The sequence below is a fragment of the Lolium rigidum genome, chromosome 3 (assembly GCF_022539505.1).
Source record: "Lolium rigidum isolate FL_2022 chromosome 3, APGP_CSIRO_Lrig_0.1, whole genome shotgun sequence".
In the NCBI taxonomy this organism is placed as follows: domain Eukaryota; kingdom Viridiplantae; phylum Streptophyta; class Magnoliopsida; order Poales; family Poaceae; genus Lolium; species Lolium rigidum.
In genome coordinates this window covers 303,524,401-303,539,430 of record NC_061510.1, presented here as the reverse complement: position 1 = coordinate 303,539,430, position 15,030 = coordinate 303,524,401, and the positions used below count along the sequence as shown (strand labels likewise).

Here is a 15,030-nt window from a genome sequence, read left to right as displayed (position 1 = left end):
TTTTGAGGTGTTCTTCACTTTGAGCAACGGGGAGCATGCTAATACTCCAGTTAACTGAATTCACCTTTCTGGTGCTTCACTACATGCTTGGTATTCTGCCTATCAGGATGAAATACAGTGTTTGCCTATCTTGGCATGCTGTTGTTTGCTTCTATCCATCATGCCGTGAATACAGAATCTGTACAGGAGGTTTACAAAATCACTTTTTATTGAGATAACTCAGTATGCATACATGTGTAGCACAAAAATATTCCCAACATACAGAATCTGTACAGGAGATTTACAAAATCACTTTTTATTGAGATACTGAAACTCAGTATGCATACATCTTCTTTGTTCCACATGCAGAGCACATTGGATTCAACTTCTCCACCCAACAGACAAAGAGGAAGTTGTTTCAGACTGAACTCCATCAAGAAGCGACATCACTCTTGACAAGAAATTTGCATCCTCCATGGTGGTTCTCCACATTGCAGCTTGGCTCCGCTTCTGGTGCGCCAACACCGCCACCTCGGAGGACAAAATTTGGAACTTTGGGTCCGGGAGGTCCGGGAGGTCGTCCCCATGGAGGCAAGGATCCTGCCTTCAAATCGGGTCCCCCATGGTGGCGCACGGTTCCCCTATCATGATGAAGACGCCGGATCAGCGAGCTCGAGTTCCATGACGGCGTAGACGTCCTGTTCGCGGTGCCGCCGGGGAAGCTACGATGCGGAACAAGAAAAAATCCCTCTTTATCAGGGCGCCGGGGGAGACGACGAATAGGAGGCTGCAGGGATGCGGAAGGGAGCGGGGATTCGGGGGCCGCGGGAGGAGCGGCGGCGGTTTTCGGAGGGAGCGGGGAATCGGGGATGCGGTGGCTGCCGGGAGGATGGAGCGGCGGCGGCTGCCGGATGGATGGAGCGGCGGTGACTGGCTGTTTTCGGAGGGAGCGGGGAATCGGGGAAGAGGACGGAGTGGACCGTGGGTTCGGTCGGAAAAACGCGAAGGACGTTTCTGCAAAACTACCAGTTTGGCGTTTAAATATGGACGGAGGGACCCATACTATAGTCTCGTAGATAATACACGTAACGAGAAAGCGTAGAATGCCAAAAGGATGATATCTTTTGCTTGTTGAAAATCATGAACATCATCAAATTAGATCATTTTGTCTATTTTTGCAGAAACTGTCTAAAAACTTTCACTATAATAAAGCTATAATATAAGGCACTGACCATATTAACAAAAGAAATACTGTCCAAAGCACATATTGCCATCTTACTTGTACATACAATCCAGGTCAGGAGGTGAACTTCATAAGTTATTTTTCCGCAAATAACAATAGAAGTTAATGTGATGCATAAATCAAAACTTATTTCCACAAGGAAAAGAAAAGTTCAAATCATTTCATAAAAAGGGAGAATTTTTTTTTGGCAAGCTCCACTGTTCAAATATATTAAGATTGACAGGAATCCACACGGTGCAGCAACAGTTTTGTCGAGACATGGAAAAGTAAAAGCTAACAGTCACCACTATCAAACTACATCAGAGACCAAGTCCACCATGATCACCATCAATCCATCATTCAGCCTTTGCGCCGCATAGATTAAGGAAGTGCACAAAACAATGTGCAAGTACAAGCCAACAAGCAAGTGGATAGAGCACATGTTCATATCAACAAGAACTGCCTTGCGGGACAGGGAGGTGTAAGCAGCAGAATGGGTTAAGCACACGAGAAAATTGCCAGAAGAAACGTGGAAAATAGAAGGCAAGAGGTGTCTGAACATAAGACTGATTCAACAAACCAACGCTAGGAGAAAACTTGTGGAAAAACTGTGAGCCTACATATGCAAACCAAACTGGAAATCCCTTTTGCCTGTCAACTTCCTGTTCGATTACATGGCATACTAGTCCAGTCGCCCATTTCCTTGTCATCACAAGGGGACAGATCTCTGATTAGACAAACATGAAATCAAGCCCACGAATTAGTAGGATATGCATGTGATACACAACACGCACACCAACAATATTCAAATTTGAGGATGACAGACACTTAATTGTATGTTAGCATGGATTCGTATCTGGTTGTAGAAAATACAGTGCCTGACTAGGACGGCAGTATTGTTGCACACCAGACAGCATTGCTGGAGCCTGGGGTGATGCTGGACAATAAAAAGAATGAATATGCATGTATCATGCGTGCTGATTAAGAATCTAGTTAGCAAAAAAGTTAGGTTACACTTTTGAAGATAGGAAAATAGTATTGTGCATGATACACTGGATTCAACCTCCGTGAACTAACCGTTCTTTACGTGCAGATTAGCAGTTCCCCACTGATTTTTCTTCAGGTAGAAAAGTTCCACTTGCCGGGAGTCTTGACTAGCCGAGACAGGGGAGGACAAATTCCACGCTGTTCTCACACTTGCCCAACTACTTGTGCTTTGATCTCTTACTCTTGCCGGCCATATTGTTCGTAGCATCATCAACCAAACAAGTGTATAGTATGCCCAAAAGGAAAAAATGCCCCCGGTGTTGGAAGGAGAGAAAAAGGTTAGACAAATTGTTGAATGCTTGAGCTAAATGACCAGAATCAGAGACACCAGCTCAGGCTTTGTAAGAGCAAGCTGAGCCAGGCCACATCCACAACCTAGGCTTCATTGTAAACATGGCTGCTTTGTGAAATTCTTGATATTTTCCACAGGGTCAGTGATGAGCTGAGCAACAGAAGTTACAAATCATGATGGTTTTGGACACATCACTATTGACAGCACGGTTATAATCCCACATAGATACTATCTGATCATAATTGTCAACATCCAGAGCAGCATGGAGAGTATTGACAGCACGCAACTAAATATACTAAGAACCCCAATTCAGCCATTGGCCAATAATTGTATAGGTCAGCAATCTGCAACCAGATGAGCACGCCATCGTGAATTAGGGCAATTGATAAATCAAGGTTGTTTCATTTCATCATCGGATAACCATTACTGAATCAACCAATATTCCTTCAACACCATGCGTCCCATCTCTAGCCAGAGCTACCCCTAGTTGGGCATGGCAATCCAATTGGATTGACACTTGCCAAAATAATGGATATCCTACCTCTAAATTAAGCCTTAGCTTCTACGCCTTTCAACCCATGGCTCTCCCTGACCAACAATGCAAGTCCATCCTTTACCTCCCCTTTCTTCTCCAGTGCCGCGGCAGCCTTCTGCTTCCTGTACTTCCAGGCCTCAGCTGGATCTGTTGTGATCACCCTCACCTGTGATCCAGCGCCATTGATTTCAAGCACCTCGGGCAGCCCATTGCCACATCCCTTGGACAAACCAACATCGACCCTGACGGCCTGTGCCCCGCAAACCGCGGTGATCCCCTCGCTCTGTATCGTGTGCCCCATCACCATCCGCTTTGCCCCAGGGATCATCCCAAGGACGCCCTTAAGCCTCTCGCAGTCACAGTTGAAGCCTTCGGAGAACCTCCTGAGCCAGACCACCGCATCTCGGCCGCACACAGACTCTGGCGCCCTGGCATTGTCGCCTTGCTGACCCCGGATCCAGTCGCTGACCTCGGCATTGATCCGCTCCAGCCCATACTCGACATTGGCCTCGAGGAGGCCGCCGTGGACGAACACCGAGTCGCCGACGACGAGGACGGTGGGGAGGTCGGCCAGGAACCTCCGCGCGATGGGGCCGTCGGGGCGGAGCGCGGCGACGCGGGAGCGGATGCCGTCCCAAAACTCCCGCCTGATGCCAGGGTAGGCCTTGGGGACGCCGAGGAAGGGGTTCTTGGGCGGCTCGAGGTCGCCGCAGCGGCGCTTGATGGCGAGGCCGGCGCGGTACCAGCCGGCCCAGGACGAGAACTCCTGCAGGCCCTGCGGCGTGACGAAGCGGAAGTCGCCGCACACGTTCATGACCTCGTGGTTGCCGAGGATCGGGAGGAACGCGCCGCCCTGCGCGGCGGCGGAGATGCTGAGGCGGCGGAGGAAGTAGAGGAGGCGGAGCTCGTCGCCGCCTCGATCCAGGATGTCGCCGAGCTGGACGGCGAGCGTGGGGCCGGCGGACCAGGAGGTGGAGGTGGGGCTGGAGTCGGGGGGCAAGAGGCCGGCGAGGCGGAGGGCGGCGAGCGACTTGGGGAGGTCGCCGTGGAGGTCGCCGATGGCGACGAGGCGGGAGGGGGCGGGGAGGAAGGTGGCGGCGGGGGTGGGGGTGGCGGGCAGAGGAGGAGGTGGGTTGGTGGGGAAGAAGATGCCGGAGACGGCGAAGTCGACGAATGCGTCGGCGAAGGCGGAGACGGCGGCGGGGAGGCCGCCGCAATTAGGGATGTCGGGGGAGGCGGAAGGCATCTTGGGCTCCTGTTTGGGCGTGGACTGCTCTGCGGGGGCTGCAAAGAAGATACCCAGATGCGTTGGGGCCGACGGCTGGTCTTATACGTGTTTCTCTCGGAAAGCTTGGACATGATTGGCAGTCAACCAACGTGCAAATACTCTTTTTCTTTTGAAAATCACACAAATAATAATCGTTCTTCAAAAAAGAAAAATTTAGGTTGCGATACCATTATAAATAATTTTGTGACACATTTTTCAAAACACACCGCATGGCTAAAAATAAAAAGTTTGTCACCTTGTGCTCAAAACTAGTCATACCATGGTGGCAAAAGTGCCAAACTTTCTCTTTTTTCCATGCCGTGTCTTCCGCTAAATGTGTCACACAATTATAATGGTATGAGAGGTTTCCGCCGTAGATGAAGTGACATGGCAGCGCTAAGCCAATTGGCCGCTACTCAGTCTTCCTATCGTTGTGAAGTCGGGAGCTTTCCACTTGTAGCCGAGCTCATCGTGGACTTCTGTGCCCTCGGGATGACTCAGCTGGTTGAAGGACCGGGATGTGACCCTGCAAGGGGTTATGCCTTGCTAGGCTGGCTAGGGACGTGCCTAGACGGTAGACCGTTTGGTCCCATCATCCAGTCATGCGTCATGCATGACGTCGCGGGTGCTGACTTCTATGATGTGGGGCCTCCTAGCCCCTTTAGCCGGGCGATTTGGCCAGTCGGCTACGGTGGGTTGGCCTGCTAGTGCGGTGAATACCGTCTTGGTATTATGTTGTCTAAGTCTAGGCTCTGCCCTAGTTGGCGGGCTAAAGTTCTCTCGTCTCTAGGTACCCAGTTACCCATGACCCTGTTAGTCAGCAGCACATTCACCAGGCTAACCTATAAATAACAAGGATCTCACACCTTATAGCTCGCATTTCAATCTTACACTGACTGGTTAGAGCGATCTAAGAGATGGAAGCAAGCAGAGATGGAGGAGGAGGCAACCAAGCATCAAGATGTTCATCAACAACTGGAATAAAAAGGGTTTTAGTCTTCAAAGGTTTAATCATATAGCCATAGTTAGAATCTTAGGCAGCGTAGGATAATCACTTGACCTAGAGGACCACTTCCTTGTACTTGCATCAGTAGGACATGTGTTCTTAATACTAAGATACAAACACAATCATCTATGGCAACTCATTAGAATTTTTCCTAGCACTCTCACTTAATTAAGAGGCACCTAAGAAAAACCCTAATGAGGTAGGGCACAAGGCACCGCCAAGCATTTTAGTAGCATATGCTTAAATTTAAGCTACAAGCATGTAGCTAACCATTCTGCTATGACCTAAGGGAAGAGACGGAAGCTAAGAGACCCTAAATAAGAATTACAAGATCACCTAAGCTACTAAGTAATTTATAAACAGGAAATAATCACTAAATGACTACATCAACTAAAACCTATAAGCTAAGCTCATCCTAATTAAAGATATTAAGCTAATCCTAAGGTACTGGAACCACTTAATTAAGCAAGAACAAACAAATTCGTGTGTTAAACCAATAATATGAACAATCTAGGAGTTAAAAAGTGATAAAAAAATAAGGCTAAGGGCATCATCTATGTATAAGACAAAACATGTCTTTAAGATAGGATCCACTTACTACACCATAAGCTAACTAGCCGCACCACAATGTTTATTGGTAAAATTATACATAATTTGGAACCCACCTGTAAGAACTACCCACTCATATTATTGTAAATGAACTTACTTTTCTATAGATATGCGTATTAGATACTATTATTCTAGTGCGCGTGGACTACCTATAACATCCACTATGTATAATTATAACTCTTAGGGTGTACTTTTTGGCTCATGGTGTGGTTTTTCTTGCACATAGTGGATTTCATGCAATTAAAAATCTGAGGTCTTCAAATCACGCACATCACAATAGGTAAAACTAGTCCAAATCAGCTTTGTATCAGCCTAACAAACCTTTAGAAATCTCCCACACAAAATCGGATGGTAGCCATGTGTGTGAAACAGCCCACCGGGGAACCAAATACACACTCTTAAGGCTCCTCTACTAAATTGTACCAAAGATTCTCAAATTTACTTGGAGGAGCAGAATTGGATAGCTCTGCTTGTTCAATTTTGGTTATAACCTGGAGATTATGCTTCGCCAATTCTTTTTTTTTTCGCGAAAACGCAAAAGACTTGCGTTTCGATGCATTGATAGATAGAAAGAAACGTCATATGTACATGCCCAAGAGAGGACGAACACCCCGCGCTACAACTCGACCCAAGAAAGGAGACCTAGTCTAGGGGAGAATCTGGCGGACACCCCGGGCTCCCGCGTTCGCCCACTGTCGCGCTTCGGTCTTGATGTCGCCGAGCAGGGAAGGCACCGAAGGTTGTGCGTTGTCAAAGATCGCAGCGTTCCAGTGCTTCCAGATCCACCACGCCGTGAGCATGATGATCGACGATGTACCTTTACGCAACTGGCGAGGGGCGGTACGCACCACCTGCGACCACCACTCCGCGAAATCCCCCTCCGAAGAAGGAGGTCCTGCAGTGGATCGGATCCACGAGAGGACCTCGAACCAGACCGTCCTGGAGAATGAACACCCCGTGAGCAGGTGCCTCATAGTCTCCTCGGACTGGTCACACGGCGGGCATCTGGGCGCATGTGGCAGACCACGTCGCGCCGGCCTCTCACCCGTCCAACACCTGTCAAGGCAGGCCAACCATATGAAAAATTTCACCCTAGGGGCGCCCAAGATCTCCAATTCAGCTCCCATGATGATGAGGTGATCCCCACCGAAAGAGGGCCTCATAGCAAGAATGGGAGGTGTATTGGCCATCCGTCGTCCAAACCCAAGACGTCGTGTCCTGTTCCTCCGAAAGGTGGACGTCCCTCGGCCTGCTCCATAATTGCACATATTGCCATAGTGCAAGGGCGGTAGGTGCTCCAACCATGTCGGGGATCCAAGAGCGGTCGACCGGTGCACGGCGCACCGTACGCACCTTCCTGCGCCGTTTAGGGACCAGCGCGTACACCTCCGGCGCCATCTCCTTGATGGAGCGGCCGCCCAACCATCGGTCCTCCCAGAAGAGAGCGGACTCTCCATTGCCAACCCTCATCGAGGTGGAGGCTGCAAAGATGTCCAACTCCGCCTTCGAGAACCGCATGTCCAGCCCACGCCACGGACGCGGGGGTCGATGCGCATCCTCCACGGCCGGCGTACCCTAAGGCTTATGGCCATACGTGCCGAGTCGGGAATTCCCAGCCCGCCCGGATGCGGCGGCCGACACACCCTTGCCCAATTCACATGGCAGTGGCCTCCATTGGCCTCAGCACGGCCCACCCAGAGGAACCCTCGCAGGATCTTGTTAATCTGCTTAAGGGTCTTTTTGTTTAGGGCCAGAACCGTTATCTGGTGCAATGGGATTGCCGCCAGCACGGCTCGGATCAGCGCCAAACGTTCGGCTTGCGGCATCATGGACGCCCGCCACGTCGGCAGCTTGTCAGCCAGCTTGTCCACCAGCGGGCCGGAAGGACTCGGCCGACGGATGCCTCGTAGACGAGGGGAATGCCCGGGTATTTCACCGGGAAAGGCGCTAGGCGGCACTCCATGTGCACCGCAGCAGCCCCAGCCTCCTCTTCCGAGCACGCAATTGGGGTTACCGAGCATTTAGCGAAGTTAGTGCGCAATCCGGAGGCCTGCCCAAACAGTTCCAGAATGTCGCGGACCGCACCCAACTCAGACTCATCCGGGTGACAGAAGATCACCACATCATCCGCGTAAAGCGACACAGAGGTCGCCAGGTCCCGCCGCGCCAACCGTCGCAGCACACCCAGCTCAGATGCCTTGGCGAGCACCTTGTTGAGCATGTTCATCACTAGGACAAACAACGATGGCGACAGGGGGTCCCCCTGCCTCAGTCCCCTCCGATGCCAGATCGGGGGTCCTGGCTCGCCGTTGAGCAGCACCCGAGTACTAGCCGTGGCCAGTAGCAGAGAGACAATCTCTCGAAACCTCGGGCCAAACCCTAGCTTCTGGAGAACCTCCATGAGGAAACCCCAGGACACCGAATCAAAGGCCCGAGCAATATCCAACTTCAGCATCACCCTCCGCTCCTTCTCTCTGTGCAGGAAGCGGGCCGTCTGCTGGACCAACATGAAGTTGTCGTGTATGCATCTTTTACGGATGAAGGCGCATTGGTTGCGACCCACCAGCGACTCCATCCGAGGTGCCAACCTAGTAGCCAAGATCTTTGCCACCAGCTTGGCAAAGATGTGAATAAGGCTTATCGGCCTGTAGTCACCTAGCGCCATAGCGTCCGGGCGCTTGGGCAGCAGCACCATCAAAGCCTGGTTAAGGCCTTGGAATCCGCGCCCACACATCGTGTAAAGCTTGTCAAAAGCCGCCATGAAGTCAGCCTTGACCACCCCCGGCATTTCGCGGGAATTCGGCCGTGAACCCGTCGGGGCCAGGAGCTTTGCCTGGCGGCAGGTGCTTGATCACCTCCCAAACCTCCTCTTCCGTGAACGCCTCCTCGAGCTCGAAAAGATCCTCTGGGGTGACATCCAGAAAATCTAAATCCAGCGAGTGCGTCCTTGCCACCGAGGTGCCGAGCAGGCCGTCAAAGTGTGCGAAGGTAGCACCAGCCATGGCCGCGTGGTCAGAAACGATCGCGTTATCCACCCTCAAACTGTGAATCACGTTCTTCTGGCGCCTGTAGGCTGCATGCTGGTGGAAGAAGGCCGTGTTGGCGTCCCCCTCCCGCAGCCATGCTATCTTTGCCCGTTGGCGAGCCATCGTCCGCTCAAGCGAAGCCAACCCCAAGTAGGTCTGCTTGAGGTGTGCCCGGAGCCGACGACCATCGGGTGTCAGCTGTCGGGACTCCATGGCCATATCCAACCTCAACACCACCTCCCGCGCTAGCATTAGCTGCAGCTTGATAGATCCAACCTTCTTATCGCTCCAGCTCATGAGCCGGTGCGCTGTTAGTTTCAGCTTAGCAGTGAGCCTCCTGAAGGGATCGGTGTCACCCTGAACCACCTCCCATGCGCTCTGAACCACCTCATCGAACCCGTCAAGGCGCAGCCAGAAACGCTCAAACTGGAATCTCTTCCGCCCTCCCGACTGTGTAGTGCAGTCAAGGAGGAGGGGGCAGTGATCCGCCACAACCGTCGCCGTGGCGCGCGCAGCTGCAGCTGCCATGGAGTTCTTCCCAGGCCACCGTGGCAAAAACCCGGTCGAGCCGAACGAGAGTAGGGGTCTCGCGTTCGTTGGACCAAGTGTAACGCCGGCCGTGCAGGTAGATCTCCTTCAGCTCACAGTCGTTCGGAAGCGACGGAACCGTCCCATCATCCTACGGTTAAGGTTACCGTTGTTCTTGTCCTCAGCCCGGTAGATCATGTTGAAATCCCCGCAGAGCGCCCAAGGCCCCTGGTGGATTCCACGAACATCCCGTAGCTCATCCAGGAAGGCGATCTTATCAGCCTCAGCTTGTGGTCCGTAAACGCATGTCAGCCACCACCAAGGTTCCCCTCCAGGGGGGGGGCACCCTCGCGGTGATGGAATAAGCACCTTTGAAAAGTACTTTGAAAAGTTTTTTTTTTAAAAAAGGGGTATTTTGAAAAGTTTGAGGAGGTATATATTCACAGATGGCTAAAATTACGACGTGGGCATGGCCCAGTGGTTGGGGTCGCACTGGCGCACCCCAACTATCGGAGTTTGATCAGGATGAATTTCTGGAATTGTCAAGCCAAGTTCCGCTTCTACTATATTAGTAGTGTCTAATTCCTCCTAGATATTGTTTCAATTTAAAAAAAAATACAGTAAAAATATAAATAGTGCAAAAACAATTAAAAATAGTGTGTGGAGATTGCTTGAGATCTGGATGGAAATCTAGCCTCACGTCAAACGTCATCTACTTCGAATCAGTAGTTCCTGCCCCAAAAAATCAGTGGTTCCTTGTAACAAGATCCACTAGTCACACACCACAGAGCACGCCCAGACAAAAACCGAAGAGGAACAATCTGGATTCTGGAATAGACTGGTAACCATCCGCCTCCTCCACAAGTTTTTATAAGTCCTGAAAGCAGGCAAAACACAAGCCAATCAAGCTGTTGGATTTCCTAGTTCTCATCCCATTAATTCCGCCCAACATGGCTCTTCAGGTAGCGGGCAGAGTTCGATCCATTTTCTTCCTTGTCTCGATTTTCTATTGGAATCGTGATAAATTTATCTTCCATTTGATGCCATCTATGCTCTAACGCGACCTGCTTGTCCTCTTGATTATTAGGTATGGATGGTGGGGGAGAATGGAGAGGACCTCAAGAACCCTAAGGAGTTCCTCCCCGTCTCCAAGCTCGAAGGTGCTAATGATGATTCTTGGCTACTTACGACTTCTCCCCTACTCGCTTAATTTCTTGGATTATTGGTGTGCCTCCTGTTTATGGGGGCAAAAAAATTCCCCTCTCGGGTGAACATATCTAGGGCATGGCTTTTATTTGTTGGATATCATGCATGGTCTTATGCAAACACTATTTGTAGATAAACGATGCCCTGCAACTGCTTGAACAGAGGATACTTTCAGTTGGTCAGATAATGTTTATCTGTACCCTGAGATTTACATCTGAAATGATACGTGTTCTCATATATAGCAGAAAGTTGATCCATGATTGCTTAGTGTGGAGACTGTAGAAATGCTGATTAGCTGTTGGCGTTTGCTGTTTCCTGGAGATTTTGTTTCCTGAACTATGAATCGCTACTTTCTTTTTTGGGAAATGGGCAATTGTATTAAAGCATCAACCTGATACAAATAAATAAACCCAGTCTGTGTCTCCTTGCATATGTCTGACAGGCATCCTTACGTGGAACAATGGGTCCATAAAAGAGACTGATTTAAATGTGTGAACTAGCCATGGTTCTTGATTCCACTCGGTGTCGGTTCCATCTATATATCATGCATGCCAATTAATACATAATCTGTTCTTCGCTGAAAAGAAGTGTACATGATGCCATTATACCTAAGGCGAGTAAACAAGGTTTCTAGAGTCTAGAGAATGAACTCACTTCTTCTATCAGACATGCTTTTCTAGGCAACCTACGGTACTGATCCTGTTTTTTCCAGAGATTGGTGTGTTATACTGGCATTTGGATCCAAAGCAGTCAGAAAGTGAAGAAGAACTATCGAAAATCCGCAAAGACAGAGGATACAGCTACATGGTTTGCACTTCTCCGATTGACTCTTAGTCCCTTTTCGCTTCTCTTTACGTTTGCACAGCTTGTGTATGACATTCTAATCTGATATTGTGACATGTATCACTGCTGAAGGATCTTCTTGACATATGCCCTGGCAAGTTGGAAAACTATGAGGAAAAGCTGAAGAACTTCTTCAGAGAGCACATGCATGCCGATGAAGAGATCCGTTACTGCTTGGAGGGTGGTGGGTACTTTGATGTACGCAACAAGGATGACAAGTGGATTCGGATTTGGATAAAAGAAGGTGATATGATCGTGCTGCCTGCCGGGATTTATCATCGGTTCACCCTTGACACCGCCAACCATGTAAAGGTATTGATTGGGATCTTATATGCGTTTACTGCTGAAGATTTCATTCAGCTCTTGTATCACATTTTGCATTGAAATGGCTGATAGCATCTTTTTTGTGAATCAAGCTAAATGAAAAATATGGTTTTGGTGTTAAGGACATTTCTAGAACCAACAAAATAGTTTCCGAAGTCACAACACAGAGCCAATTATTCATGTAATGCTACTTGTTGAGGATAAAAAATGAAATGAATAAAATGTTTAACTAGTATGTCATCATAGATGTACAATACAAGTTTGCCAAGCTAGATAGTGCATTCATAGATATACAGTAAGCTAGATAGTACACTCCAGTTAAACAGAAAAAATATGTTCGTAGGATGCAGAAACTAGATCAGCTAGTAAAGAGCTGTACTGTTAAACAGCCTGTAAGCAAAGAGACATCTTGTATAGAGAAGGTGAAAAACTATGATTTGCCAGATATTAACTGGATCCTGATGAACACATTATGGTGATTTTTTTGTGCTCAGCTCATGAGACTCTTCATCGGGGAGCCAGTCTGGACCGCGCACAACCGGCCTCAGGAGGACCATCCGGTCCGGCAAGAATATGTCAAGAACCTCACGGACAATGCTGGTCTTCCTCTCGCAGCATACTGAAGTATACGATCTAGGGGGTCGCCACTCGGCTATGTACAATTACTGTGGACAAATATACGGTCACACACTTCGACGAAATAATGTTGTATTGCCATGTATCATGATGCCAGATAGATAAGTGCTACCAATTATTAATTATACATAGACCTATCACTTGTGGTACTTGCAGTGTGGTGAAGTTACAATATAGTCAAATGGCTGTTTGCTACTGTATTATGTATCCAGTCGAGTGGTTGCTAACTTGCTATGTTGCCTGTAATAGCAGTGGTTTATTCGTAGTCTGTGCATCAGGATTGATCCTGTGAATGCATGGTAGTAATGAAAAGTGCATGTGATCAGCCCATCGGCAGTTTTCTGGGTAGTGTGATCTCTTCGTCATACAGAGAGAGCCGAATCTTTCTATGCAAATGGTGTGCTGAACACAATATCATCATTTATTTGTTTTGAGAGTAGCGGATGAGTTCAACCCCCGGTCTTTGCATCTGGCTCACAATGAACCGTTTATTACCTGCAAATACAACAAAGAAAACAATGAAGTGTTTATTAAGCAATAAGATGTTGCAGAACAAAGATGGATTTTATCACTTTTATTTCACTTAATGCTAAAGGCTGAAAGAAGGAATAAACAAAATGGTCGACTAAAAATATTATTGTTTGTCGTAAACAATTATTGTAAAATTCTTTTGATAAGTCTTAGTACTATCAGTATCAACTATAAGATATTGAAGTGTTCACCATTTATCTGGTTAATTCGTACTATGGGAATCATTTATAAATTTGACTGCTTTACGGGCTGCCCTTCACCATTTATCTAGTTAATTCGTACTATAGGAATCATTTATAAATTTGACTGCTTTACGGGCTGCCCTTCAAAAGCATTTGTTTTTCTTCTGCACGGTTCCATCACATCAAGTCTAGAAGATCTTCATGATGCAGACAACCTCATTACCGATCTGCACAACATCATCTGAGCGGCACAAGTTGACGACCTCACGGCGGATTTGAAAGAGAGATAAGATTGATTAATTAAAGAAAAGAAACAAAATGATGAAACACGATTTGTTGAAGGGATGAAGAACATACATGCGGAACATGCACACTGGTGGAGGACTCCGACGCACCTTGAGCATATCGGGCGGTGTCAGGCCAGAACCTACAATTCTTCTACTTCGGCACAACTCAAGAGAGATGGGGATGGGATCTTTGGTTCGTAATGGAGACATGAGAGTGATATGAAATGTAGGGTGGGGGATATGTTGCGAGATTTAGAGTAAGGAATGGAGAATGGAGAGTGCGGCAACATGGTTAGACGACAAGTGAACTATGGGCCTCGCTTTTTCAAATGCCCCATAGGCCATAGTGGGCTAAATCGGATGGTCATATGCGGTGGAACACATCAGGGCCTTGATCAAAACTAGGTCCCATAATGGTAATGTAAGAGTAGTCCCAATCCAATATATCAACAGCGGTGGGTCACACACTCACACCAGTCACTAAGATGTGGTTGACTAGTCAATGTGTCACTTGCAAAATATGATGCACTAATAACTAGCTCTCTTAATCTACCGCGCCATTATTTTGCATCGAGCTTGCTACACATGTGTGCCGCCATTGGAATTGAGCAACAAGAAAAATATTGTAGTTCGTACCAAACTAAAACATCAAGAATTAAACAACATAGTGCTCATATATATATTTGTTAAATCTTGCAGTACCAAATTACATATCAGTGCCCCATAAGCCACTTCATCTATACTTTACTGATCGGCGCTATCACGGCGAAGATATTCGTCCTTTAAGTCTGATTACCTTGGCCACCACTTGGCCATGGAATTTGTCCCTTTGTTCACCTATTTTGTACTCGAATTCGGCCAACGACATGTTGTATGCGGTGTTGTCGTCTCCCCAATTCCTCGGCAACATAAGTTGCATCTACTGCTTTTGCGGATGGTCCATTCATATCAGGAAATCCACTCTCAATTTTGTGTTGGCACCCGAGGAACTTGCGATCGGCGTTAACGACCCTGAATGCGATGAGGAGACACAACTTCAAGTGAGGGATGCGCTTGAAACCCCAAGGGAAAGATTAGATTACACCTCTTCTCCCCGAGTGGCTCTCCTTTCTCTTCCCCGTTGAGAGTCGTAAGCGAGAAGCTTTCCTGCCCGGCCCGATCCCGGATCTGCTCTGCCGGCATAGCTGGACGGAGCCGAGATGGGGGAGGCGCGCGGTGCTCTCCTCTAAATACTAGCAGTAGGGTGTGTTCCTCAAGTAGGGAGTTTGGCGAGTTGCCGTTGTCTGGCGTGATGCCGATTGGATGCGTACTGTCGACGCGAGCGAGCAGCGTTCGATGGCTAGCGGTGGGGATCTTGATGGTAGCGGCGACATGGTGTCTGCTGCTGCTTGAAGGACCTTCCATGGCGCATCCCCCAAATAAGCTCATGGTGTGCCCTCCAGATCTCGATCTGGAGGCATGGTGCTGTGCTCGTGGGTGGAGAGCTGCTCTTCTTCCTCTGTTCTTCAGC

The 15,030-nt window shown here is 48.6% G+C and overlaps 2 protein-coding genes across 2 annotated transcripts; one reads left to right on the top strand and one right to left on the bottom strand.

Moving 5' to 3' along the window:
* Positions 1-2,922: 2,922 nt before the first annotated feature.
* Positions 2,923-4,338, bottom strand: LOC124699779 (shewanella-like protein phosphatase 2). Its single transcript, XM_047232024.1, has one exon. It carries the CDS (start codon positions 4,319-4,321, stop codon positions 3,089-3,091), a length of 1,233 nt encoding a protein of 410 aa, XP_047087980.1. The 5' UTR covers positions 4,322-4,338; the 3' UTR covers positions 2,923-3,088.
* A 5,908-nt stretch (positions 4,339-10,246) lies between these two features.
* On the top strand, positions 10,247-12,724 carry LOC124703647 (1,2-dihydroxy-3-keto-5-methylthiopentene dioxygenase 4-like). Its single transcript, XM_047235869.1, has 5 exons — positions 10,247-10,473; positions 10,599-10,671; positions 11,430-11,524; positions 11,633-11,872; positions 12,379-12,724. The coding sequence occupies exons 1-5, from the start codon at positions 10,462-10,464 to the stop codon at positions 12,505-12,507; spliced, it is 549 nt and encodes a 182-aa protein (XP_047091825.1). The 5' UTR covers positions 10,247-10,461; the 3' UTR covers positions 12,508-12,724.
* Positions 12,725-15,030: the final 2,306 nt, after the last annotated feature.

Coding starts and splice junctions, on each gene's coding strand:
- LOC124703647 (XM_047235869.1), top strand. Junction 10,672..11,429: donor CCCCGTCTCCAAGCTCGAAG/GTGCTAATGATG, acceptor TGTTTTTTCCAG/AGATTGGTGTGTTATACTGG. Junction 11,525..11,632: donor ACAGAGGATACAGCTACATG/GTTTGCACTTCT, acceptor TCACTGCTGAAG/GATCTTCTTGACATATGCCC.
- LOC124699779 (XM_047232024.1), bottom strand. CDS start 4,321: ATGCCTTCCGCCTCCCCCGACATCCCTAATTGCGGCGGCCTCCCCGCC.